At 54.3% G+C, this 25,473-nt stretch overlaps 1 protein-coding gene across 4 annotated transcripts in view; it reads left to right on the top strand.

Annotated features, from left to right (window-relative positions):
- LOC123927436 (SLAM family member 9-like) overlaps positions 1 to 13,289 on the top strand; it is a 32,006-nt gene extending 18,717 nt beyond the window's left edge. Inside the window, exons 2-8 of one of the 4 annotated variants that reach the window (XM_045982001.1) lie at positions 4,426 to 4,539; positions 8,517 to 8,909; positions 10,471 to 10,767; positions 11,834 to 11,966; positions 12,297 to 12,428; positions 12,625 to 12,716; positions 12,985 to 13,289. In XM_045982001.1, the coding sequence (XP_045837957.1) occupies positions 4,467 to 4,539; positions 8,517 to 8,909; positions 10,471 to 10,767; positions 11,834 to 11,966; positions 12,297 to 12,428; positions 12,625 to 12,716; positions 12,985 to 12,989 (1,125 nt within the window). In that variant the 5' untranslated portion in view covers positions 4,426 to 4,466 and the 3' untranslated portion in view covers positions 12,990 to 13,289. Of the gene's footprint in view, positions 1 to 4,374; positions 4,540 to 8,516; positions 8,910 to 10,470; positions 10,768 to 11,833; positions 11,967 to 12,296; positions 12,429 to 12,624; positions 12,717 to 12,984 lie in introns of those variants that run through there. The other 3 variants (XM_045982002.1, XM_045982003.1, XM_045982004.1) reach the window with 3 other exon arrangements.
- Positions 13,290 to 25,473: the final 12,184 nt, after the last annotated feature.

The following is a 25,473-nucleotide window of genomic DNA, read 5'->3' as shown; positions in this document are numbered from 1 at the left end:
TAGTTTGGTTATTGTGGACGTTGCCGCTATAAACATTTGGGTGAACGTGCCCCTTCAGATCACTAAATTTGTATCTTTAGGGTAAATACCCAGTAGTGAGATTGCTGGGTCATAGGGTAGCTCTTTTTCAACCTTTTGAGGAACCTCCATGCTGTTTTCCAGAGTGGTTGCACCAGCTTGCATTCCCACCAACAGTGGAGGAGGATTCCCCTTTCTCCGCATCCTCGCCAGCATCTGTCATTTCCTGACTTGTTAATTTTAGCCATTCTGACTGGTGTGAGGTGGTACCTCACTGTGGTTTTGATTTTGATTTCCCTGATGCCGAGTGATGTGGAGCACTTTTTCATGTGTCTGTTGGCCATCTGGATGTCTTCTTTGCAGAAATGTCTGTTCATGTCCTCTGCCCATTTCTTGAATGGATTTTTTGTTCCTTGGGTGTTGAGTTTGATAAGTTACTTATAGATTTTAAACTAGCCCTTTATCTGACATGTCATTTATGAATATCTTCACCCATTCAGTCAGTTGTCTTTTGGTTTTGTCGACTATTTCCTTGGATGTACAAAAACTTCTGATCCTGATGAATACCCTTGCCTCCCTTGCCTTTGGTGATGTTTCTAGGAAGCAGTTGCTGCAACTGAGATCAAAGAGGTTGCTGCCTGTGTTCTCCTCAAGGGTTTTGATGGATTCCTGTTTCACATTGAGGTCTTTCATCCATTTTGAGTCTATTTTTGTGTGTGGTGTAAGCAGTGGTCCAGTTTCGTTTTTCTGCATGTGGCTGTCCAATTTTCTCAACACCATTTATTGAAGAGACTGTCTTTTTTCCACTAGACATTCTTTCCTTCTTTGTTGAAGATTAGTTGACCATGAAGTTCAGGAACATTTCTGGGCTCTCTATTCCATGTCATTGATCTATGTATCTGTTTTGGTGCCGGTACCATACTGTCTTGATGATGACAGCTTTGTAATAGAGTTTGAAGTCTGGAATTGTGATGTCCTGATTCCTTGTTCAACATTCCTCTGACTATTCAGGGTTTTTCCTGGGTCCACATAAATTTTAGGATTATAATTCTATGTTATATTTCTTTGAAAAAACTTGATGGTATCTTTTTAAAAAGATTTATTTATTTATTTGTCAGAGAAAGAGAACGCAATGACAAGCAGGGGGAGCAGCAGGCAGAGGGAGAATGCGGGCTCCTTCCTGAGCAAGGACCCCGATGTCGAACCCAGGACCCTGGGATCATGACCTGAGTTGAAGGCAGCTGTTTAACCCACTGGGCCACCCAGGTGCCCCAAGTTGATGGTATTTTGATAGGGATGCCATTAAGTGTGTAGATTGCTCTAGGTAGCATAGACGTTTTCACAATATTTGCTCTTCCAAACCATGAGTATGGAACATATTTCTATTTCTTTGTGTTTTTCTCAATTTCTTTCATGAGTGCCTTATGGTGTTCTGAGTACAGATTCTTTGCCTCTTTGGTTAGGTTTATTCCTAGGTATCTTACGGTTTTGGGTGCAATTGGAAACGGGATCGATTCCTTAATTTCTCTTTCTTCCGTCTTGCTGTTGGTGCATAGAAATGCAACTGAATTCTGACCATTGATTTTATATCCTGACACTTCTCTAAATACCTGTACAAGTTCTAGCAGGTTTGGAGTGGAGTCTTTTGGGTTTTACACATAAAGTATCATATCATCTGCAAAGAATGAGAGTTTGACTTCTTTGCTGATTCAGATGCCTTTTATTTCTTTTTGTTGTCTGATCGCTGAGGGTAGGACTTCCAGCACTATGTTGGACAGCAGTGGTGAGAGTAGACATGCCTGTTGTCTTCCTGCCCTTAGGGGGAAAGCTCTCAGTTTTTCCGCATTGAGAATGATATTCACTGTGAGTTTTTCATAGATGGCTTTGATGGCATTGAGGTATGTACCCTCTCTCCCTACACTGTGAAGAGTTCTGATCAGGAATGGATGCTGTACTTGGTCAAATGCTTTTTCTGCATCTACTGAGAGGCTCTATTAGTGAATTTCTTGTTCCTCACCCATCCTTTCCCTCCTGATGGCCACACTGCGATCATGGATTCCCTGGGGTTCATGGCATTGCTCTCTGGTGGGAGAAGAATCCAGTGCCCATGTCGGGAAGGACGTTCTGATTCACACTGCTGTGTCCTCCTGGACACGGGTTTCAGACTCCGGTGTGGAAATGCACACAGGCCCTGGCTGAGGGATGGCATTTCTCCCTCAGGGGCTGCCTGTCCCCAAGGTCACTCCTGCTTCTCTGAAAGAAATTAAGAGGAAGGGAGAGGCAGGAGGGGTGCTCCTGGGAACTTAGTCTAGTAGGAAACCGACCATGTTCCTCATGCATGAGGTCTGTCCCCCAAGGGCATTCTGGAGTCTCCTGGAACACGAGTGAACTCACCAGCCCGCACAGGCCCAGAGACTCCTGCAGCAGCTCCCCGGCCCCACTGTGCAGAGAGCTCAGGGCTCAGGGCCATCAAGCCCTGTGTCCAGGGACACGCAGGGAAACCATGAGGAAGAGAGAGCCAGCCTCACCATGTCTGGTCGGAGAGCCCACACCTCCTCTGGCCGCGGATGGAGTCCCTGTATCTCCAGGAGGGTGTCCAGCCTGAAGCCCAAGGTCAGCACAGAAGTCACGCTGCCTAGCGCGTGTCCTTGAGCTCAAGGTCATGAGCGTTCTTCCCACCAGGGAGTTGTGTCCAGGCAGGTTGGAAGTTTCCGGAAGAGCCCGAGTGTGGGAGAAGCAACCCCCACCCGGAGCTGGGCTGGAGGTCTGTCCTCTGTGTGACGTAGCCAGTGCAGGGGGTGGATGTGGTTGGCAAAAGGCCACTGTGGACCTCAGAGCCTGCAAGATGCAACCACAGGCTTATTTCCTCCGCCTGCGGATGTGAGAAAGGAGGAGGCTGCTGGGGGCTCCCTCCTGGGCCCTGCGCCCCACCCCAAGCTGGGGTTTGCACAAGCAAAGAGTTCTCATCCTGAGGGTCACCCAGGGCTGTAGGGATGGGAACAGGGGCACAGCCGACTTGGTCCCCATCACCCTGGGGGGACCAGGGGATGAGCTGCCCAGATCTGGACTCTGTCTGAGGAGTCTCTGCCCACAAGGCTCAGGGACGGCCCATGGAAGGGATCTCCCATCACTGGGTGGGAGCGGGGGAACAAGGCAGTACCGAGGGCTCTCTGGTCTGAGGGGCACAGAGCAGTTCCGGGGGAGCCCAGACTGGATGCGGTGGTCACTAGAGACCACACACTGGAATGGGACAGAAGCGGTGACACGGGATTTCTCAGAGTTCCTTGTTGGGAGTCAAAACCCTGACTCTTGCTCTGCTGGGTGACCTCTGGCAGGAGGACCAAACCCTTAGGACTCGGGTCTCACATCCATAAAATGGGTTCAACAGCCAACAGGCTGACCACCTAGAGTTCGGGACCCCAGAGTCCTGGGGATCCAGCCTGAGGATCTGAGGGTCTGAGCAGTTGAGGGGAGCCCAAGGGGCAGGGAATGGGGCACCGGCTGGAGGTTAGTGGTAGAGCTGCTCCCCTAGGGTCCACAGGAGGCCATGGTTCTCAGAGATAATGGGGTCCTCATTTTGGAAGAAGAGGCCAGGCCGGGCCTGACCCTCCATATATGGCCATCAGACTGAGGCTACCGAGCCTATGGCCAGAGGCACGTAACCTCTCCAGCCCTGCCTGTGCGTGAGCGGGGGCCCGGGGCTGGCAGAGCCTCACAGGGAAGGGAGGCTGTGGGGCCGCTCCTGTGGGGGTCGGCTTGGTCCTGTGTGTGGGGCAGTGCCGGCCCTAAGCTGCAGACAGAGCCCTGGGGACCAGCAGTGGGGACATGCCCGTGTGTGCACTGGGGTGTGGGGATGACACTTCCCAGGAGGCTTTGTTCTCGGGCTCCTAGCTTCTCACCGTGACACCTGACAGTGAGGTTCCTAGAAAATCAGAAAGGATATGTGACTCATCAAATGGTGTAAAGACAGAGGACAGGCCCAAAGCAGGAAAGTCCCCATGTCCTTGGCTCTAGGAGGGGTCTCCATGCCTGGCCATCAGCTGGCATTGGTCAGCAGGGAGCCCCAAGCTGAGTGGGAGCCCAGGGACAGAGGTCAGGGGTCCTAGGGGTGCAGGCTGGGGACAGGAGACCACCAGGCTGGTTGTGAGCACAGGGACGGGTTCTCTCCAGCACCGGGCCTCCTAGAGGGGAGCTGTTCCCACATTTACTCTACAGTTATCTCCTGAGCACCCCCTGCGGGTGCTGAGCTAACATGAGAGATGGGAGTGGGTGACTCTAGGCTGGACAGTGAGGTCCCAGAACTGACAGTCAGCCCCGCCCCTGGGGTACCGAGAAGCCTAAGGGCTCTTGTGAGTGAAGAAGCTTTCCTCCTCCTCTTACGTCTGTATTCTGGATGTTTCCGTGAAGCAGAATAGGTCCACGCTGAGCCAGCAGGGAGGCTGCCGGCCATGGGCGCCTGCTCAGAAGACCCCCCCCTGTGCGGGGCCTCCTGGCTCCTGCGATTCACCAGCCTCCTCCTCAGTGAGTGGCCCGGGCCCCTGGGAGGGAGGCCGCCGGGTGGGCAGGGAGGCAGGAGCTCCCGGGCTGGCTGAGGTCTGTGCTGAAGAACCAGACAGAGCAGCTCCGTGATGACGGAGCACACGCGGTGCGCTGGGTTAGAGCCCCGGGGGGGACAGGGGAACAAAGCGAGCTTTGGGCTGAGGCCAGGCTGGGAACCCTGACCCGGCTGCCTGGCAGCATGAAGGGAATTCCTCCCAGGGTGTGAGGGGAGAGGGATGCAGGAGACACAGGAACGGCTGCGGGAACCTGGGGTGGGGACGGACATCCCCCCCTTCCCGTGCACAGGGACCGGCAGCCTCTGCAGCTGCTGTGTGCAGGAGGAGCCAACCCAGAGCCCCTGTCTGAGCTGGAGGGGCCGCGCTAGTCTCGCTCCTTGGGCAAGATGAGGCCCCGAATCCAGGGACATTCTGTTTGCAAGGGACGGAAAGGAGCCCCCAGAATTCAAGGGTCTGCATCCACCTGCTCTGTGTAAGGGTGAGCCGGGAACGGGAGACTGTTCACCTGGGCTCTGGGTAGGGGTGACCTGGGGGTCAGAAGGCAAGCAGAGGAGACCCCAAAAAGGGAACTGAATGACTGTTTTAAGGAGAGTCCAATTTTCCGGTTCTTACTTCCTCAGAGACCATCTGCTTCTGTGTAATAAATTAAGAACACAAGAGAAAATACTAAGCTCTTGAAGTTCTGAATTCTGCAGACCCCATGGAAAGCTGTTATTGTCTATAATGTTTGCTGTGAACACACCAGCCCCTCTGTGCCTGCAGGATTCTGGGGAATTTCTGGGATCCCAGGACGTTTGCAAACAGGCAGATAAATCATTAAAAAATGAATTTTGCAAGGTTGGAGACCATTTTAACAGGGTAACTTCCTATCAGCAACTGTGGTCTTTCAACACTTTTCAAATTTATGTAATTGGACACATACGGGAAATTACATAGTTTTCTCCATAAGTATCTAGGTTGGAAGATTATGTAAGAGAGAAAGGAACTAAGGGAGGGATGGAGGGAAGAAAGAAAGAGGGAGACAAAATATGATGTTGACGGTTGAAAGTCAAATTTCATCTTATTTAAATTAACTCAGACTCTTGCTCACAGCCACCCCGTCCCTGACCTTCTGTCCCTCCTTGGGGTCAGCACCTTCTGCAGATCTGAGCACTGTCGTGTCTTCCTCCCGTCCTGAGTGGGCTTCCAGCTTCTGGGCCGCTCCTCCCCCACAGCCTGAGGACTGAGCCTCCTCTCTCCCGGGTTCTCCCCCTGGACAGGACTGATCTGTGGCTTCTCCAAAGCCTCTGCTCCATGTCTTCCTCCTGTCCTGCCCTCGTCCTGCACCCTGATGGGGACAGACAGTTGGGGAGCCTGCTTGGCCCCTTCAGAACCCAGAGCCCAGGACCACCTGTGGTCACCTCCTGCGCCCTCCAAGGAGGAAAGGATGCATCCTTGAGGCTTGCTGCAGCCCTCGAGCCCTCTGCTGTCTCTGTCTCTGCTCCTGAACGGGGTCTGCAGAGCTTCTGTCTTCTGCAGAGCAGGGTGTGGACCCCGGTATGCAGGGCCCGCTCAGGACAGCGAGCTGCCGCGGGGCGGGTTGGGCCGCAGAGCAGCCGCTCAGGAACAGCCTGGCCAGAACCACGTGGCTGCTGCCCATGGTCAGCAGAAATGCCAGCATCCGTGTCCCTGTCCCCTGGGGCGGACCCCTCTGACCCATGTGAGAGACAGTGTGGGCTCAGAATTCCTGGGGAGCAGCCGCGGGCAGGTGCCGCCCTGGGGACGGATCTGCTGTCCCTCGGGGAGCCCCACGCACCGTCCCCCTGTTGGAACAAGAGCGGCTTCTCTGACTCGGGGTCGGCGTCCTGTGTGCACCACACTCTGTGTATTTGCACACAAGATGGGGCGTGGCCGTGGACGGGGTGGGGACGCGGGTGTGAGGGGACACCGTCGTTCTGTGCATTAATTCATGAGGAGCCGCCAGGCTCATTCACAGGAGGAATGTCCTTAAATATAATGTGACATAATTTTCTCTTATCAGACTGGCGAAGGGCGGAAAGTTTGATCACCGTGTGCTGGTGGGAACCTCAGCATTATTGGGGGGAGAGCCGCTGGGGTCGCTCTCAGGAGGCGGTGAGCAGCGTCGGTCAGAGGCTGAGATGGAGCTGCCTTTGGTCTTAGACCCTCTAGTGGGTTATTCCAGTGTCCACACACCCACGGGAACTGTCTACACCACCAAGTGTGATGTACACACACCCACATGCGGCCGTGCGGCCGTGGATACCGTTCATGAGACTTCTCCGTGTGCAGACGCAGGCTAGAGCGAGGCTAGAATCCCTTCTGGTCCCGAGCCGTGCGGAGAAGGGGGGAGCAGAGCAGCGCAGGAGGTGTGGGGTCGTGCACGTGGAGACACACGGGGAGACAGGGGTCAGTGCAGAGACCCCCGAAGGAGGAGCACACGGGAACCTGGAACAGCACCAGCCTGTGGGAAGGGCAGCGCGGCAGTGGGGCTCAGAGGTCGGGGAGAGCTGCATTTCCATGTCTAGCGCCCCCCTTTACTGCAGTGTGGAATCTGCTTAATATTTAAGACGAAAGCTGCTGAGTGCGGCCGAGATGCAACCTTCTCACCCTTGGAAGGGGGACGACACCCCGCACCCGCCTGCGTCAGTGGTTTGTCCTGGGATCCCAAGATGCCCAGAATCTGACGAAGCAGTAAACGTAGGGAAAGGGACTCATGTTCATGGGGAGCCTGTGGTCTCAGGTGAGCGAGCAGCAGGTGGACCAGGTACCTGTAAACTCCCCACAGCCCTAACACAGTGATGAGATGACAAGGAACAGTCACTGTGGGGGCTTTCTCATGTGTCGTCACATGTAATCCTTGCAGGAGCCCCGTGGACACGCTCACATCGCGTCCTGGTGGTTCCCATGCGGGAGCTCCAGGCTTAGACACTTTAGGAAATAGCCCGGGGCTGCTCACCCAGTGAAGGGAGGATCTGGAACGTGACCCCAGGTGTGTCTCACCCCAGACCTCACACCCTGTGACCTGCTGGCCAGGAGCCCAGGCAAGACCCCAGGAGCCTTCACTGGGTCCACGTGGGGTGGGGGCTGCAATTCCTGGGCTCCTGCCTCAGTTTCCTGGGGCTGCCGGAAGAGGACAGTGTAAACCCTTAAACAACACAATCTTTTTATCTCCTGGTTCTGGAGGCTGCGAGCCCAAAATCAAGGTTTGGGCCAATTCGCTTTCTGAAGAGAGGGATGCAGCACTGTGCTGTGGGGACCCACGGCACTTGTGTCCCGACGTGCTAGAGGGACTGGGGGACAGTGTGGCTGTGCCCGGCTCAGTGGAGCCTGACGGAGCCGTGTCAGGACCTCACCGTCCCTGGCTGTTGGCCAGAGGCTGCCCTCCGTCCCTCCCCATGGGGGTCTCTCCACGGGGCCGCCCACAAGATGGTGGTGGGCTTCGTCAGAGCGAGCAGGACACAGGGTGAAAACAAGACGTGGTCACATTCCTGTCGGACCTGCTGTCCCTGAGGGCTGCCCATCATATTAGCAGCACTCTGCTCCTTAGAGGGGAGTCCTGGGGGTGGACCCCCTCCAAGGGCAGAGCTCGCATGGACTGTGGACATGAGGGGTCTCTGCAGCCCCGTGAGAACCTGCCTCCTGCAGAAATGCTCTCAGGGTGGCCTCCGAAATGTTCTCATGCCGTATGATCTAAGATCCCCTGACATTCATGCTCTCACTGTCAGGGGTCGGGGCACTGCAGGTGAGCAAGTTCCCGTGACTGTTCAAGGGGACGCTCCCCTGGGACCAGGAGGGATTCCAGCCTCACCCCAAACTCATGACACTCTCCTGCCTTCCCAGACTCCAGGGGGCACATGGGATGGATTTCAGGAAGATGGTTCTAGGGTTTCCTCCTTTATTCCTAATGAAAACCACCCATGTTTCCTGTGTCCTATGCCCTAGGTGTCTGCAGCGCTGTGACCCAGAGTCCTGGAGCCCGTGAGTCTGCAGTGGACAATTCTGGAATTCCTGTTCCACTGAACAGGATTCAAGGAGATTCTGTGTTGTTTCGCACGATCAGAAATCCAGAATCATCTTCAGGAGCCGAGCTGGAGAGTATTACTTGGCGCATTAAAACCGGATCAATCTACACAGCCATACTCCAAGTTAGTCCCGGGGGAGATGTTCCACAATGGGTCAACTTCCAGGACAAGTTCGAGAAGAGGGTCCATGTGCTCAACACAACGACCCTGAGGATTGACAACCTGACCCTTGAGGACAGTGGGCTGTACCGGGTTCAAGAGTCCTATACCACAGGAAGACAATATGAGCAGTATTTCCACCTGATGGTCTACGGTGCGTGGCAGCCCCTCCCCCAGTCCCACAGTGGACCCCCTTCCTCTGTCCCCGGGAGTGTCCGTGCACCCTGCTTGCAGGATTCCTTCCAGACCTCAGACTTCAGACTCGATCTTCTCCCCTGACATTCAATGCTGTGAGGTCACCACAAATGCAGGCAGAGCTGAGACTCACACCAGGGATAAATCACGTCTGTGCTTCGGAGGGAACACGGAATGGGTAGAAATGGGGATTTTGCCATAACACTCATTGTCCCCATAGGACTCAGGGTCCTTAGTGGGACTCTTGCTGTCTAGTGCTGCTGTAACAGGTGACTGAACCTCAGTGGCTGACCACACCACCCCGGGGTCCTCCTGGGCTGTAGGGCAGGAGTCAGACCCCAGAGCCTCTGCCATGAGGTCCAGGTGTCTGCAGGCCTGTGCTCCTTTCTGGAAGCTCCGGGGAGAATCCACTTCTGTTCCTGTCCCCCGTTCTAGGGGCATCCACACCCCCTGGCTTCTGGCCCCTTCCTCCCCCTTCACAGGTGGCACAGGTGGGATGAGTCCCTCTGGCACCGTGTCCCTCCCACCTCGTCTCCTGCCTCCTCCCACTTCTGAGGACCCTGTGATCACATGGGGCTTGTCCGGGGAATCCAGACCATCTCTAGTTTAGCATCAGCTGGTTCTCAGCCTCAGTTCCCCTTTGTCCGGGGACCTAAGACACCTGCAGGCTCTGAGGGTCAGCACATGGCCATGGTTGGGGGACACTCGTCACCTAGCAGGATCCGGAATCCCACGTGAGGTTCTCCCCGCCCCGTCCCCTCGTCCTTCTCAGCCCAGCCCGAGTCAGCTCACTCACAGACTCCATGGTCCAGCTCTGAACCTCCACAGATGGAGGGTGTTTCACAAGGTAAACCTTCCTCAAACCGTCAGTGAGCAGCTCCCTCTCCCTGCACTCCTCCACCTCCCCATGCAGGGACACTTGCCCCAGGGAGAGAGTGGCCTTTTCAGCCTCAGAAGCGATTTCCAACTGACCCTCAGTCTGTCCCTTGTCTTCCGGTGTGGACCAAGCTCAGGGTACAATCCAACCACAAATCAGGGAGGTCATTCCTAGTGACCTCCTCTGCGGTCACTCCTGGGGGACCCTGGGGCTGCTCTCTGGGCTCCCAGAGCTGGGCAGTGGCTGTCCGCACCACGGGCTGTGCCGTCCCAGGAACCATCCAGGCAGGAACAGTAGGGCTGGGTTCTGGAACTGGAAAATCCTTCTGTCCCTGATTTCTTCTTCTAAGGGACACCCCATCTTCCTCAAATTATGGGGTTTGGGTAGGTGGGGTCCACATTACATCTCAGGGCAGATTTGTAAGACGAGCTCAGTCTAGTGAAACCACCTAGAGCTAAACTCAGTGGCTCCTTTCCATTCTAGCCCCTGCTGTGTATTTGGGTCACTTCTCTGTGATCTGTAAAATGCAATCCCTGTCCTTAGGGGGAGGAAGCTGGAGCTTCAGGGAGAATCCGCAGGAGAAAGTTGGACCTGTGATTTCTACATTCACTGAGACTCTGTCCTCTTGTCCCTCCCGCCCCAGAGCCTGTGCCCCTTCCCCAGATCCGGGCCACGGATCTGTCCCTCACACCAGGCTGGTGCAACCTCACCTTGGAGTGTGACCTCACAGGAACCAAGGAGGACCTGACTGTGTCCTGGGAGAGCAAGGGTCTCCCCAGGGAGCTGGAGCAGAGACTGGCCCCAGGACCAGCCCCCAACCCCTGGACACTGGCTGTGAACCTGTCCCTGGGCCAGCCCAGCCCCAGCCTCATCTGTGTGGTCAGCAACCAGAGAGACCAGAAAACTGCCACCCTGGACCTTGCGGACGTCTGTGGCCACGGTGAGTGCACCTGCCAGTGGAGAGGGACTTTTCCAGAGCTCAGGAAGCTCAGGGTGAAGGTCTCGGCTTCTGTCCCCCATATTTATGTCACCCCCTGCCACCTGGTCACCCCATCCAGGACTCTGGCAGACACATCCTACCTGCTTCTGCCCTTCTGTGTCCCTCCCATGCTGCTCTCCAGCCCTCACCCCTGCTGGTCCAGGCAGCACCCAGCAGCTACCTCTCCCTGACCTCATCTATCACCCCAAGTGTGTCCACGGTGGTTTTCAGGAAAAGCGAATTGGGGGTGTCCATGGTCTCTGCCATCTGAGGGGTCTGGGCCAGTGACTCCTGCAGGATTCAGGGCTCGAGGCTCCTCTGGCCATTTCTGGTCTCACAGACACACGTCACAGCCACCTGCTCGCCTGCAGTCCCGATGTGTCCCGCTCTCCTCCGCTGCCAGCCTCTGCTCAGGCCCCTCCCTCTGCCCTCAGCCCTTCCAAGTCAGGAGTCCTCCACTCCCGACTTATTCCCATCCAGGGACCCCCTCCCTGCAGCTGGCTCCGGGGGTCTGTGACCCGGGCAGTCCCACAGGGCCGTGTGCTGGGGGCAGTCCCAATACAAAGAGAGTTTGCACAGGGGCTCCTTAGCCTCAATGGCTCAGAGCCCTGCAGGAGCTGCTGTTGTCCTGCCCTCACACCTCGTCTCCTCTAAGGAGTCGTCCTTGGCCCCACACTGGGAGCTGATGCTCTGGCCCAGGATTAGTCTCCTCTGCAGCCTGAACCCCTGGAGGGCAGGGGCCATGTCTGTTGCTCCTTTGAATGCCTGTCCCAGCCTAGCTTCGGGCGGTTTACTCACAGCGTGTCCCTGCAAGAATGAATGAATGAATGAATGAATGACTTAGATCCCCTGGGCCCTCCCGCTCCTCCACCTGTCCCCCTCCAGCTGCTGGGAGACCTGCCCCCTCAGTATTCCTGATCCCAGAGGAACCTCATGGCTCAGGGACCCACTGGACCTTCTGGAAACAGGTTCCTGCCTCCCTCCCATCCTCCTCCCACCCAGCTCCTCCTGCCTGGTCCCTCTCTAGCCTGCGCCAGTGGGTGTCAGCAGCTCCAAGGACTGGAGAGTAGTCACAGCCATTCCTGGTCATGGATCTCCTTCTTGGGATGCCTCACCCACCCTGAATATTGGACAATCTCCCACATCTCCCTCAAGACCAGGTTTGCCATCACCACCAGGAGGCCCTCCGTGATGACCTGGGTACAATCTGTAAGGATTAGTGTCCTGGGATGGCTCTGGCTGGCTGCCTTTAGCATGTTTTCAGCCCTCTCCCTGCTGAGGGGCTCCTCAAGGGCGGGCACCATGTCCTGCTTCTCTCAGCTCCCCGGCCCCAAGCAGGAGCTCAGGAACTGGCTGAGTGAGAGCCCCTGCCCTGCTCCTCCCTCTCGAGCTTCTGACCAGGTCCCTTCAGAGTCTCCATGTGCCTGGCAATGGGCGTCCTCGGTTCTCTGTTGCCTTAACCTTCGTCACTCTCTGTGCGATGGAAACAGATGCGCAAGGACAGACCAGTGCTGCCCACTTGTTCGGTATCCTGGCGTCTGTTGCGGTCCTGCTGCTGATCCTCGGAGCTGGGATGTACCTCTGCAAGAGACGTGGGAAAAAGAACTTGGAGCCTGGGAGAGGCAGGTTGCACTTTCCTTCCCATGTCCAGACACCTCCCTCCCATGCTGGAGCTTGGGTTCCTTTTCTCCTGCATTTTGCTGCTCAGGGATTGTCCCTGCAGGCGGCTGGCAGGTGTGGCCATGGTCATGGGGATCATGGAGGGGGAGGGTACAGGCTTCCAGGCTGAGACTCAAGCTCCATCTGTGTGTGACTCAGGGGCAGGATCGCAGGAGGAGACCAGGGACCCGGATGGTGGCATCCACTATGCAGAGCTGAGCCAGCAGAGGTCCAGAGACCACAGGGACAAGGTGAGGCTGGGAGAGGAGGCAGCCTGGGTTCTCCCAAGTCCCTCTGTGCCTGGGTGTGGGCCTGTCAATCCCAGTCATCTGCAGACTTTGGTCTCCAGGCCTCTGTAACCCTTTCCAGACAACACAGTATTAACTAAGGACATTCTCCTGGGGTCCATGCAGTGCTGGGCACTGGGGGAGGTCATGTCAGCAGCCCTGGGTCTGCGTGGGTCCCTCTGGGGCATCAGCGTCCCTCAGGTGTCCCAGGAACCCTCTGTCTGCATTCCAGGGTAGCAGAGAACCACATCTAGAAGAGGAGAACTCTCTCACTACTGTCTACAGTGAGGTCCACAGGCCAGGCCAGGCCATGACCACGATTTAATGGGAAGAAGCAAGAGATCCCGCCCCAGGGACATCTGTCTCCTGAGCATGACGCCCACAGCTCTGGTCCTGCCTCTTCCACCTCCGACGGCTCTGAGCAGGACTGGATGGATCCAGCAGTTATTTCTGTGCTAAATCCTCGTGCACAAGCCCCTGCGAGACACACACAGTGGTAGATCAGGGAAACTGAGTAAATAAATTGGTCCAAACCTGTTCCAGGACCACTCAGCCACTGCTACGTGACAACCCTAGACGGCCTCTACTGTCCTCCTCATCTGTACAACATCAAACTGGCTTTCAGACCCTCAGCCTCAGGGACAATCCATGGAGAATCACAACACCCCCCCAGGCCCGTCTTGAGCACCCCGGGCCGTCAGTCCTGCACTGAGAGCTCTTTACAGACAACGTGAACTCGTAATCGTCCCTGCTTGCTGAGGGCGGGCTCTGTGACCCGCACTGTTTGGACATTCTGCTCGCTGCTAACTCACTGGGTCCTGGTGGATTCTCTGTGTGGTGGGGTCCTTGTGCCCACTTTACAGACCAGTAGAAGGAGCCAGAAAGGCTGAGTCTCCAGGCCGCACGGATGGGAGCGCCAGAGTCAGGACTCAGCTCAGGGAACAGATCTCCAGGCCCGTCTCTCCAGGCCTCGGCTGGCTGTCCCACGTCCTGGCCAACCTCCTTCTGTCCTGTCCTGCTGGCCAACGGTCCGGCCTCCTACTGCTCAGCACAGGCAGAAGTTTCTAGTTCCTGACAGTGAGCTTTAACTGACTGCACAGAGTGACACCCACGTCCCCCTCTCTGCTGTCCCCACGCAGGAGGCGGAGCTCCTCGGGGCTCAGTGAGGACTTTTCCCTGCACTTCAGGTCCCTTCTCTGGGGACATGTCATCTCCTGCATGCCTCTCTCTGGCTCGTCCCCCTGACCCTGCCCGCTCCTCCCCTGCAGTCCTCACCCGGTCCCCGTGCTGCCCCTGCTCCACACCTGAGCCCGCACCTTGGCCTCACTTCACGGGGACCCCTAGAGCACCAGGAGGGACCCCCATGTGACACCGTTGATGTCCCTTTCCGGCTCCAACCCCTCTCCTCGTGTTCCCTGACGGTCAGTCCCCTGGACCCCAGGCCCACCTCCGTCCTCCCAGACTCTCTGCCGTCCCCCCAGGGCTGCACTTTGCTCACAGGGATGCTTCCAGGGTTTGGGCAGGACCCTTCCCATCCCCCCTGTCCTTCTCTCTCTGGGGCCCCTGTTCCTGGGATTCAGGGACCAGTCACACCACTGATGCCCAGGGAAGTCTCCCCACCCACACCCTCTGCTGATCCCAAACACTGACCCCCCAGCCCCACTAGCCACACCTCTGCCCCTGTGTCCTCCTCTGCCCTCTCCTCCTGGGGTCATGTTCCCCACATCCCTTTTGGTAACACTGGGGTCCTGGTGAGAAAGAGCAGGAGCTCCTCTCCCACAGGAAGGGAAGCAGAAGCTGTGGTCACGTGTGTAATCAGGCAATAACAGTGCAAGTTTGTATTGTGGGACGTGGGGTCAGTTCACCCGAGCCCAGGGAAATACTATAAGGTCCCCCCTTCGTAAGGGACACATTTTCTCTCCTCCCGTGCCCTACCACCATTCCCCCAGGTGACAAAGAAACCCGCTGTTGGCCCGAATTAGTAATTCAAGCAGTGAAAAGCGGGTCTCAAATTCCCCTTCCTCTCCATCTCTCAGCTGACCCAGAGATCCACTGGAAGCAGGTAGATCCCCTGAGATCAGAAGAAAGAAGAGACACTTCTCTTCCTAACAACCTCAGTGTCTGCACAGGAGAGCTCACATACACACACGTGCACACGTATTTGTACACTTGCACACACACACACGCACACACACACACCAGCCTCCAGCCGTGCAGCTGTCTGGTCATAACCAGGGCTGACCCACAAACACGCAGATCACAATAGCAAGGAGGACTCGAAGTGTCTGCGAACATTGTCCCATCTGGGTCGCTGGCAGAGCAGGGCTGTGTCCCTGAATCGTGTGGTCCGTTTCTGAGCTCAGCTCTGTTCCCTCCGGGGTCCCTACAGCTCATCCTTGCTGGTGGGCGGGGAGCAGGGAGAAACCACGTCCCGGGCACTGGGAAGCAGGAACTCCAGCAGGTGGTGATGTTGTCATTAGCCACACAGCACACGGTGGGTGACAGACGTTGGACATGATTCCTATTCTCAGTGCAGTCTGGACAGTGAGGGGGTGAGGACTGGATGTGCACGAGGCCACGGTACCCCCCACAGAGCCACACGGGGCTCCCTGCCCCCCGCACCCCGTCCCACTCTCTCACCCATTCTGTGGACCTGGACGGGATGACTGTCCATGTCTGCAGAGCACTCGGGGCCTCAGTGCGCTCTAAATCCATGACCTCAACATATATGTTAGTCCCCCTCCTGCTCCTGGCAGCACCCCCTGGGTCCCTGAGCTTTAGGCGTGAGGACCGTGTGCAAGGACGGATGTGCACCTGCTGCAGTCCTGCAGGGGAAACTCTTGCTTCCCTGTCACCAGGTCCCAGTGGAGGAAGGGGAAGGACAAGCAGCAGCTTTTCCTGTGCCCGTTTTCTGACTGCCCCTGCTGGCCTGAGGCTTCCTGGCACCTTGAGGCACAGCCAGCCCTGGCTTTGCCCACAGCCTGTTTGGAGCTGGACCAGAGTGGTTTAAGACAACCAGCCCAGGAGGACATCATGGACATTCAGTTCTAGACGATGCACAGAAAATTGTTTAAACCCAAGCTGATCCATTCTGGATATTTAAGGGACTTTTTCCTTTTCCTTTTTAAATCTGAGCAAAGAGACCAGTAGCCGTGAGAAGCTGTGGGTGCTGCTCTGGATGTCCGACAACGAGGGTCTTGTTTTCAGAGGCTCAGTGTGTCCCTTGGAGCCCAATTCGCGGCTCGAACTCACGAGCTGAGATCAGGACCTGACCTGACATCAAGAGTCAGACGCTCAACCGACTGAGCCACCCAGTGGCCCGACTGTCATTTTCTTGAGTTGTGGAGGTCAGATTGCACGGACTCCGTGTTTCGGGTTGTTGGGGGCCCCATGCCCAGTGTGGGGCTTGAACTCACGACCCTGGGATTGAGACTCACATGGTCCGTGGACTGAGGCAGCCAGGCACCCCCGCTAGTTACTTCGGATTTTATCTAGATGTGGGGGCTATCGTGAGACTCTGGGCCTTATAAACACCGTCTGGGGATGGAGCTGATTTGTGTCTGTGTCTGCACGCCGCCCGTCTGGCCAGTCCTGCCTCACCCTCTGTGGGTGCTGGTCCCCTGTCGGTGACTTCATAGCCTGCGTTACGGCGCTCAGGTCTTCGGTGCACGTGTGTCATTCAGCGCATAACCTGGGACTCGGGTGGTGGATTATGTCCCAGGTCAGGTGTGAAAGTCTTTGTGGCTGTTCCCCAGCCCTGTCCTCCACGGTGCCGTTCAGAGGCGGGCTTAGGACTAGTGATGGGCATCCTTTTCTTGCTCTTTCTTTTCTGAGATTTCCCCGTATCTTTTGGCTACGTGGAGCCCTAGCTAGAAACCCGGGGCTCTCCTGGTGTGATAGCTACACTTCTTCCCACCGACCCCTCCTCCCCCGTCCTCCCCGTGTCCTGGGATAGACTAGACCAGACTCCTCCAAGGTGAGAGGACTGAGAGGAAACCAGAAGACGCAAGGATTCTTCTCAAGCTCTGTTGGCCACGGGGCTCCTTTCTTACTTCCCACTTCTCTCCGGGGCCATAGATGCTCTGCAAGTGTCTCTCAGGCTTTATGGGATGCTGAACTCGGAGGCTAGCTGCGGGGTCAGGCAGGCTGTAAGGAGCCCCAGAAATGTTCCCCACACTCTCTGGCTCACCGGGACCCTCTTTCGTGGTTCTCTCTGAGGTTATGCTCTGTGTTCTGGCTACGTAGGTTGGGGACTTGACCCATCAAGGGGTCAAACCAGAAAGGAAAACAGGAAAGGAAAAGCCCCTGAAACTCACGTCCATCATGGGTCTCACTAAGTTTTTACTTCCTTCCCCAATCCGTCGACTGCACACTTTTCAGTCCTCACATACTTGCTTGTTGTTTTGTCCAGTGTTTTTGTTGCAATCATTGGGAGAAATGGGCATAAATAAGCCACTGTAGTTGACTTGCCCCAAACCAATGAGAAACTTACAGAATGAGAAATTTAGATCAGAAAAACTTAGAGAAGTTTTTAGAGAAATTATCTGTAATTGTACTATCTAGTAGTAAACAGTTTGAACTTTTTCCTCTAGTTTTTTCCTCCACGTATTTTAACACGATGAACACCATAATGGAGATGACATTTTCTTTTACCTGGCATTTCTGTAGAACTGAATCTGTATCACAGTATGTTTGCACTGTGTACCTTCATGAAACCTGCATCTCTCTCGCGTGCACGCATCACACACTTAATCGTACCCTTGGTATCAGACATACAGTTTACATCACTGTGACCATCTTTGTATACACTTTATGTCTGACAACTTTTCCAAACTCTTAACATCACAATTCCTATCAGTGGAAATCAGTGTCTCCTTTTCTCTCTGAAATAATATTTAATTAGTTTTTGAAGTCTGAACCGAGGTGCTTGTGTATAATTATCTTCTTATAACGATTTCCAAAGTGATGTTGTTTTTGATTGAGGACGTAGTGGGTTTGGGTGTGTTGAACGTTAGAGTTCATGGTCGGAAAACCTCATTGAAGGAAATGTTTCAATCCTTGGAGGAATGAATGAGTAGGTTAGTAAACATGGATTTTTATCTTTGAAGAGAAAATGGAATGGTGATGAAAATGATGTTAATATACGGCCGACATTGTTTTGTATCTGTCTCAAGTGTGTGTTTTTACAGAAATAAGGTCTGCACTAGAAATGCAGAAATGAAATAGGAATGACTGAGAAAATAAATAAACAAAATATTGCATCCTGACTAGTGTCTGATGGGTGCCTTCTCTCCCTGTGGGCCTTATATCCTGTAGTCTTGGCGACCTCACTTATGAGTCCCAGAAAATTTCTGTAAATTCCCCGGGATATTCTATGCAAACAAACCTATAAAGAGTGTCCATGATGAACTCTGAGTAAAGCAGACTGCCCTCCACAGTGTGGGTGGGCCTCGCCCCATCAGTTGAAGGCCTCAGCAAGAGCAAAGACTGACCTCCTGTGAGCAAAGGAGTATTCTAACAGCAGACAGCCATCAGACTGGAACTGGGGTATTGTCTCGTCCTTGTGTCTCCTCCTGACGACCTTGGACTTGAACCCCAGCAGCAGATCTGCATCTCGGCCTGGCTCACACTCCCTGCAGACTCTAGACTCACCAGCAATAGTGTGAGCCATTCCTACAGCACATCTCTCTGGATCTACAAGCGTCCTAGACTGCTGGTTCCTGCAGAATCCTGACTACTGTCCGCAGCACATCTTTTCCTATCTCCTTCCTGCTAACCCAGCTCCATCAGCCCAGACGGGAATGGCAGTTCCAGAGCGACCTGGGCCCTTCAGTCCTGCGTCCAGTCTCCTGTTTGAGCAGCACCCATCTGAGTGCTCCTTGACCTTCCTCTGCCTGTTCCTGGTCCTACCCCATCCCAGCACTCACACTCAATGGGCCGACAGAAACCACATCACCTGCTGTCCACACCGGGCTTTGGTTTCCCCATCGGCTGGTTTTCCTGAGATCGTGTCTCTCACCCTCACTTCTTCCTTCCTCTTCTCCCACTGTCAGTGACTGTCCCAGTGAGTGTCCTGCTTCCATGTTCTCACAGGGGTCCACCCAGCATGAGGAGACTCCCAGGCTACCTTCTGCCCCAGGGGGACCTCAGCAGGTGCATGAACACCACACCCAGACCTGGATGCAGAGGGAGGACAGGTGTGGGGGAGGAACCGAGCAGTGATGCCTGGACAGGTCTCGTCCTTCCAGATCCTCTGAGCTTCTCAGGACAAGAAGAAGGTAACGCATGATATCAGTGCTGCTCATCAGAGCAGATTTTCCTTGTAGACGTTTTTTAATAAAATGAAGTTTACATGGGGCGCCTGGGTGGCTCAGTGGATTAAGCCACTGCTTTCGGCTCAGGTCATGATCTCAGGGTCCTGGGATCGAACCCCACATCGGGTTCTCTGCTCCGCAGGGAGCCTGCTTCCTCCTCTCTCTCTGCCTGCCTCTCTGCCTACTTGTGATCTCTCTCTCTGTCAAATAAATAAATAAAATCTTTAAAAAAAAAATGAAGTTTACAATAGTAAAAGGTCAGCCGGGAAGGAGAGAAATGTTGACAGAAACTGACACGCATGTGCCCAGTGGCTGTGGTCTGGTTACACCATGACTCTTCATTGGCTACACAGTCAGAGGCAATGGAGGAAGGCTGGAGGACACTGGAGGTGACAAGCCCCTGAGGAGGCACTGGACACGTGGTCTCCGAGTGGTTCAGTCCAGCCCGTCCATGTTAGAAGGTTGCAGGAAGGGAAACTGTATATCCCCATGATGCAGAAGATAAAATCCGGTGAATGGGACCTGAGATGTCCATAAATCTCTCAGTCGATCTCATTCCTTCTACTGTGTCCCCATCCAGGTGGAGCGGAGAGGGACCCAGGTGTCTCTGGCCATTCTACTCCCTCTGCCATCTCGCTCCCTTCCAAACCTCCACAATCATGGGCATTAGTGGAATAGACCAGATCCTGGGTCCTGGTCGACTCTCCTCCAGGGGAGACTCTTCAAGACTGTAGAGTTCTTGCTTTCCTGATTTCTTTGGCAAAAGTGAGCAGATAGAGTCTGTGTGAGGAACGGTCTCTCCTCTCCCTGCTTCCCTTTCTCAGCTGCTCCCTGTGCTGCTCACAAACACTGCTCGAACTCATGGCGTCCTTCATTTCAGTGCAATTTCTCCCTCATGAGCCTGCAGGCAGCCTGAGAACAGAAGCTTCCCCTTGTTCTGTCCCATCACCTGTGACGTGGACAGAGCTGCTTCCTGGTACCTGTTCAACACTTGTTGGTGGGAGATGAGAAACATTTGCTCTGAAATCATTGGTCCCTCATCTGTGCTGCTAGGGGAGCCCACCCAAACCCCCATGTCAGGTCACATGGAGTTGAATGTCATTGTCCCAGCAGACAACCTACCCTGAGCTGCCCACATGGTTCTGCCAAGACAAGCTCCATGGTCTCCTATGTGCATCCAGCCTCAGACCTCAGCTGTGCTGGGATCATAGCTGCTAGCATCTGTCTCAGTCCATCTGCCCTCATGCTGACCTCCCATGGGGATTCCATCACCAAGATGTGACCAAAGAGAAGGAAGTAGCAGACATACTACACGTCCTGGTATGCAGAAGAGCATCAGAAAATCTACTGTAAATCCCATGATAATCCAGGGTCTGGACATTACGGTGAAGGTTCTGGAGGCCCATTCATTTGGGGAAGCATCAGCATATAACTTCAAAATTGTCTCATGTCTAGTGAGTAGAGTGACCTGGGTCTGGATAGTCTTGGACTCCATGTGGGGCAGCCAGTTCCTTTCCCAAACCCTGATGCTCCAGGTCAGCCACTTCCTGGGAGGGGCAGATCAGAGGGGCAGCTCCAGGGTGGGCGTTGGCAGGGCTCAGGAGGCAGGTGTGAGGGAGGGAGGTGGGCAGCAGGGGACTTGCTGGTCTCCACATCCTGATTTCTCCAGAGTCTAAAGGGTTGTGGGAGGGAAGGGCGTACTAGGGCCTGTCCGGGAAGCCCTCACATCCCCAGGACGGGGAAACCACCCTCAAACCTCTCTTAGGGACGGCAGACTTTGTCCTGCTCCGGGGCCTGAGGCTGAGATCACCAGCAGCTCAGAGTCTCACTTTCCAGAGTCCTGCTTTGTCGGGGGAGCTCTGTCGACAGTCTCAGGCCCTGTGTGCACCCCTCCCCGCCCCCCAGCGTGCTTGTGTCCCAGCTCCCAGCTGAGGAGAGCATGAGTATAAGTGAGGGGCCAGGACAGCCTCCCAAGGCCCCTGCATTCGGGACAGCTGGGCCGTGGCACTGTCTGCGGGGGTTGGGGGCAGGGGAAGGGAACCTTCCTTTCTTATCTGTCTGTGGCCTCTCCATGTGGTTACAGCTGTTTCCAGGCTCTTGTGGTGGGAGGGGTCTCCTGCAGGACGCCTCATGTGAACCAGGCCCTGACTTGGGGTCCTGGACCTGCCCTTGTCCCCACAGCTCTTCACAGCGCAGAGAGGGGCTGAGCTCTGCAGTTAGACTCACTGGGTCACTCATTCTGCTTCTGCCTATGTTGATGGGCAGCTTCTGGCTGTGGTCACAGGGAGTTCGCTCACAATCCTGTGCTCCCACTGCCCCCCCACCGCCCTCCACACAGATGGGGACACTGAGGGAACCTTTGTAAAAGCTCAGGTCCCTCTCGCCCATCAGTGAGAGAAGTCACACCACCACGGTCGCTACCCAAGCCAACGGCGGGAGCACAGGACGTGCAGAGAGAGACGGATCAGGTGCAGGAGCCCGAGAGATGGTCGTCCTTTGCAGGTCAACCACAAATGCAAATCGAACATTCTGGCCTCCCTGTTTGCCTGTCAAATGAACACAGCTGTGTCTGTGGTGTTGGGAGTCCAGAGTGCAGTGACAGGGCGGGGACAGGCTCTCTCCTGTCTTATGGCCAATGTCCCTACCTAAGCGTTCAGCCCGGGGGCAGCCTTAGGAAAGACCTGACCCCAGCCCTGAGCTCCAGGTGCCTGTCGGGGAACCTGTGCGAGCAGCGCCCCCTGGTGGAAGGAGCTGCAGTGACAGCCGCCTGCACCCAGGTCTCCAGCCCCACCTTGCTGGGCCATGGGGGGCTGGTCTGTTCTGAACACTTGAAGGGAGGACAGCACGGCCCTGCCCCAGGCCCAGGCCAACTCTGCTCCCACCAGAGCCAGGTCTGAAAAAGGCTGTTCAGAAACCAAGTTCTATCCCGATGCCTCCCCGTCCCCTGGTTTTCTCACCTGTCCAGCAGGGGGTGGGTTATGGGGCAGACTCTGAGGCCCCTCTGGCTCTGGCATCCTGGGATTCTAGGTCAGGATGGACTCGGTCAGGCTCCCTGTTACCTCTCTGACCTCCATCTCTTACCTGTCTTGCCTGGGCTCATAGATGCTCCAGCCACTCTGACCTCCTGCTCCTGGAACAGTCCAGGCAGGTCCCACCTGAGGATCATTCCACGGGCTGTCACCTGGGCCAGGACCATGCTGCGGTACACATCCTCCATCGTGAGCTCTCTGGACGTGACCCAGAAGGACTGGCCATGATTTCTTTTGACTGTGGGGTCAGTGGGGCCCTTGGCCTCCTCCTGCCCATCAGGTTCTTGGTGTTCTTCTGTTCTGGGGTTTGGGACAAGTCCCATTCTCCATAAAGTTCCAGCTTCTTCCTGAGAGTGTTTCCTCATGTCCAGGCTGTCCCTGTCCTGTGGAGTGCAGACTGGGGTGACTGGACTGGCCAGGGAAGTGGTCTGCACGAGAGGTGCCAGAGTCTGGAGAAGGACTGACTTGGGACCTAGGCAGCCAACAGAGGCTCCCAAGAACTGTATGGTCAGAGCTCAGATGCCAGGCTCCAAGGCCTCCTTTTCTGGAAGCTGTCATGCAGCCCTCCCACTGTGGGGCTGCAGACCCCTGCCTCCCCTGCACGGATTCCCTCCCCACCATTCCCTGCAGAGCAAGGCACTCCCCATAACCAGGGCTTCCCTTCCCGATCTTTCTCCTGCACAGCAGAGCACCACGGAAACCACACGGACCACTAGTGACCTAGCTCTCCATCACGGCTGCTGGGAATGCGAGACGCTGCAGCCACTTGGGAAGATAGTTTTGTGGGGTCCTAGAAAATAGACATACTCCTGCCATATGATCCAGTAGTCATGCTCCTTGCTATTTACCCAAAGGGCTGGAAACTTAGTTCATACTGAACCTACATGCCGATGTTTTTAGCAACTTGACCGTAATTGCCAAAATCTGGAAACAGCTAAAATGGTTTTTTTTACTTAAAAAATATTAATGATCCCGAGGGTTGATTGGGTTTCAGAGATGGGCCCTCTCATACGCTGCTGGTGAGCTTCAGTTCACAGAATTTGGGGAAAATGTGACAGCACCTGTGGAAATACATAAGGACATATTCTGTGCCCCAGCAACTTATCCTTCTGGACACCTCACAGTAGCAAACAGTCATATATACACAAATAAGTTCCATCCAGCAGTTTTTGAGGGAAGAAACAGTCCAAGTGACCACGATGGGGCAGTGGTTGAAGAAGGACAGATGTCATCGTTCATACCGATAAGGAAACCTAGATGTGTCCTCAGATGATCTCGCGCACCATCCACTGATCAAAGGAAACCTACAGACCTCTGCACTCCCTGAGCTCAGTTTTGCAAAAATATTAGACAGAGAGATGCGTGCAATGAACGATCTAGACCCAACTACATGTGACTCGGGGCTTTTTGCGGAGTTGATCGGGGCGACCCTTCCTCACTGTCTACAGCGTACGGTTCTACATTATACACGTCTTGCACGGTGCTCAGATCCTCCCCTTGCAAAGCAGACTTTATTTTCAAAGAGCACTTTTAGCTTCTCAGGAGCACCAGGCAGAAGGGACAGAGATTTCCCACAAGGCCTGCACCGGCACTCATGCGCAGAATCCCCATTATGAACATCGGCCCACAGACTGGGGCATTTGTCACAGTGAAGACACCTCCTCCAGGTCATCTTCACCCGGAGCCCGGAGTTTACCTCAGGGATCACTCTTGGTGTTGTTGAGTTTATGAGTTTGGACAAAGGTACAAAGACATGCGTCTGCCATTATAGAATCCTACAGAATGGGTTCTTTGCCCTAACATCCCACGATCCACCTCTTCATGACTCCCTCCCCCAACCCCTTGTAGACACAGAGGTTTTTACTGTCTCCATCATTTTGTCCTTCAGAGACGGTCACGTAGTTGGAATCATGCAGTGTATACACTTTTCAGATTGGCTTCGTTCATGGGCTAATATGCATTTGCATTGCCTGCAGCTCTTTCCCTGGTTTGCTAGCTCACTTCCGTCTCACGCTGAGTGATAATCCATCGGTGGACCCACTGATGTATTTCTTCATCTAGTGCGGGACATCTTAGTTGTTTCCAAATTTTGGCAATTACGGTCCAAGTTGCTAAAACATCAGCATGTATGTAGTATGAACTAAGTTTTCAGCCCTTTGGGTAATTAGCAAGGAGCATGACTGCTGGATCATATGGCAGGAGTATGTTTATTTTCTAGGACACCACAAAACTATCTTCCCAAGTGGCTGCAGCGTCTCACATTCCCAGCAGCCGTGATGGAGAGCTTCTGTTGCTGCACGTCCTCATCAGCTTCCAGTGCTCTCAGGGGTCCAGATTTCAGTCATTGTAACAGGTATGCAGTAGAGTTTAATTACTTTCCTTTGCATTTCCCTGATGACATACAGTGGGGAGAACTTTCCAGATGCTTAATTCCCATCTGTGTGTTTTGGGGAAGGTGTCTGTGAGTGCCTTTGTCCTAGTATATAATTGGGTTGTTTTCTTATTGTTGAGTCTTCAGAGTTCTTTATATATGTTGGTTAAGAGTTCTTTATCAGACTTGCCTTTTGCAGACATTTTCCCCCAGTCTGTGGTCTGTCTTTTCCTTCTTGTGACACTGTCTTTTGCAGAACAGGTGTTTCATTTTACTAAGTCCAGCTCATCTCATCTTTCTTCCATGAATTTTGCCTTTGGTGTTTTTTCTGAACATCATCCAACCCAAGGAAACCTAGATTTCTCCTATGTTATCTTGTGGGAGTTGCAGAATTCTCCATTTCGTGTGGAGGCCATTGATCCACTCAGTTAATTTTTTGAAAGGTGTAATATCTGTGTCTCAGTTCCTTCTCTTGTCTGTCTTCCTTTCTTTCTGTCTGTCTGTCTTTCTGTCTTTCTCTTTCTCTTTCTCTTTCCCTTTCTCCTGCTCTTTATTTTTCTTTCTTTCTTTCTTTCTTTCTTTCTTTCTTTCTTTCTCTTGTGGAAGTCTGGTTGTTCCAACACCATTTGTTAGAGAGATGGTCTTTCTTCCATGGTGTTGTCTTTGCTCCTTTTCAAAGGTCAGATGACTTCCCTATGTGACCCCATGCCTTGGCTCCCATTCTGTTCCATTGCTCTATTTGACTCTTCTCTTGCCAATAATGTACTGTCATGATTACTGATGGTTTATAGTAGGTTTTGAAGTTCAGTGCTATCAGTCGTCCATGTTTGTTTTTCTGCAGTGCAGTGTTGGCTACTCTGAGCCTTTTACTCTGAGCCTTTTTCTCTCCATACATACCTTGGAATCTCTTCATCCACATCTACAAAGTAACTTGCAGGGATTCAGATTGCAATTGCACTGAATCTATGTATCAACTTGGGAGCAACTGATATCTGGACAATATTGAG

This window comes from Meles meles, chromosome 17 (assembly GCF_922984935.1).
Source record: "Meles meles chromosome 17, mMelMel3.1 paternal haplotype, whole genome shotgun sequence".
Lineage (NCBI taxonomy): Eukaryota > Metazoa > Chordata > Mammalia > Carnivora > Mustelidae > Meles > Meles meles.
The sequence above is the reverse complement of the archived record's forward strand: the minus strand, read 5'-3'. Positions and strand labels throughout refer to the sequence as shown.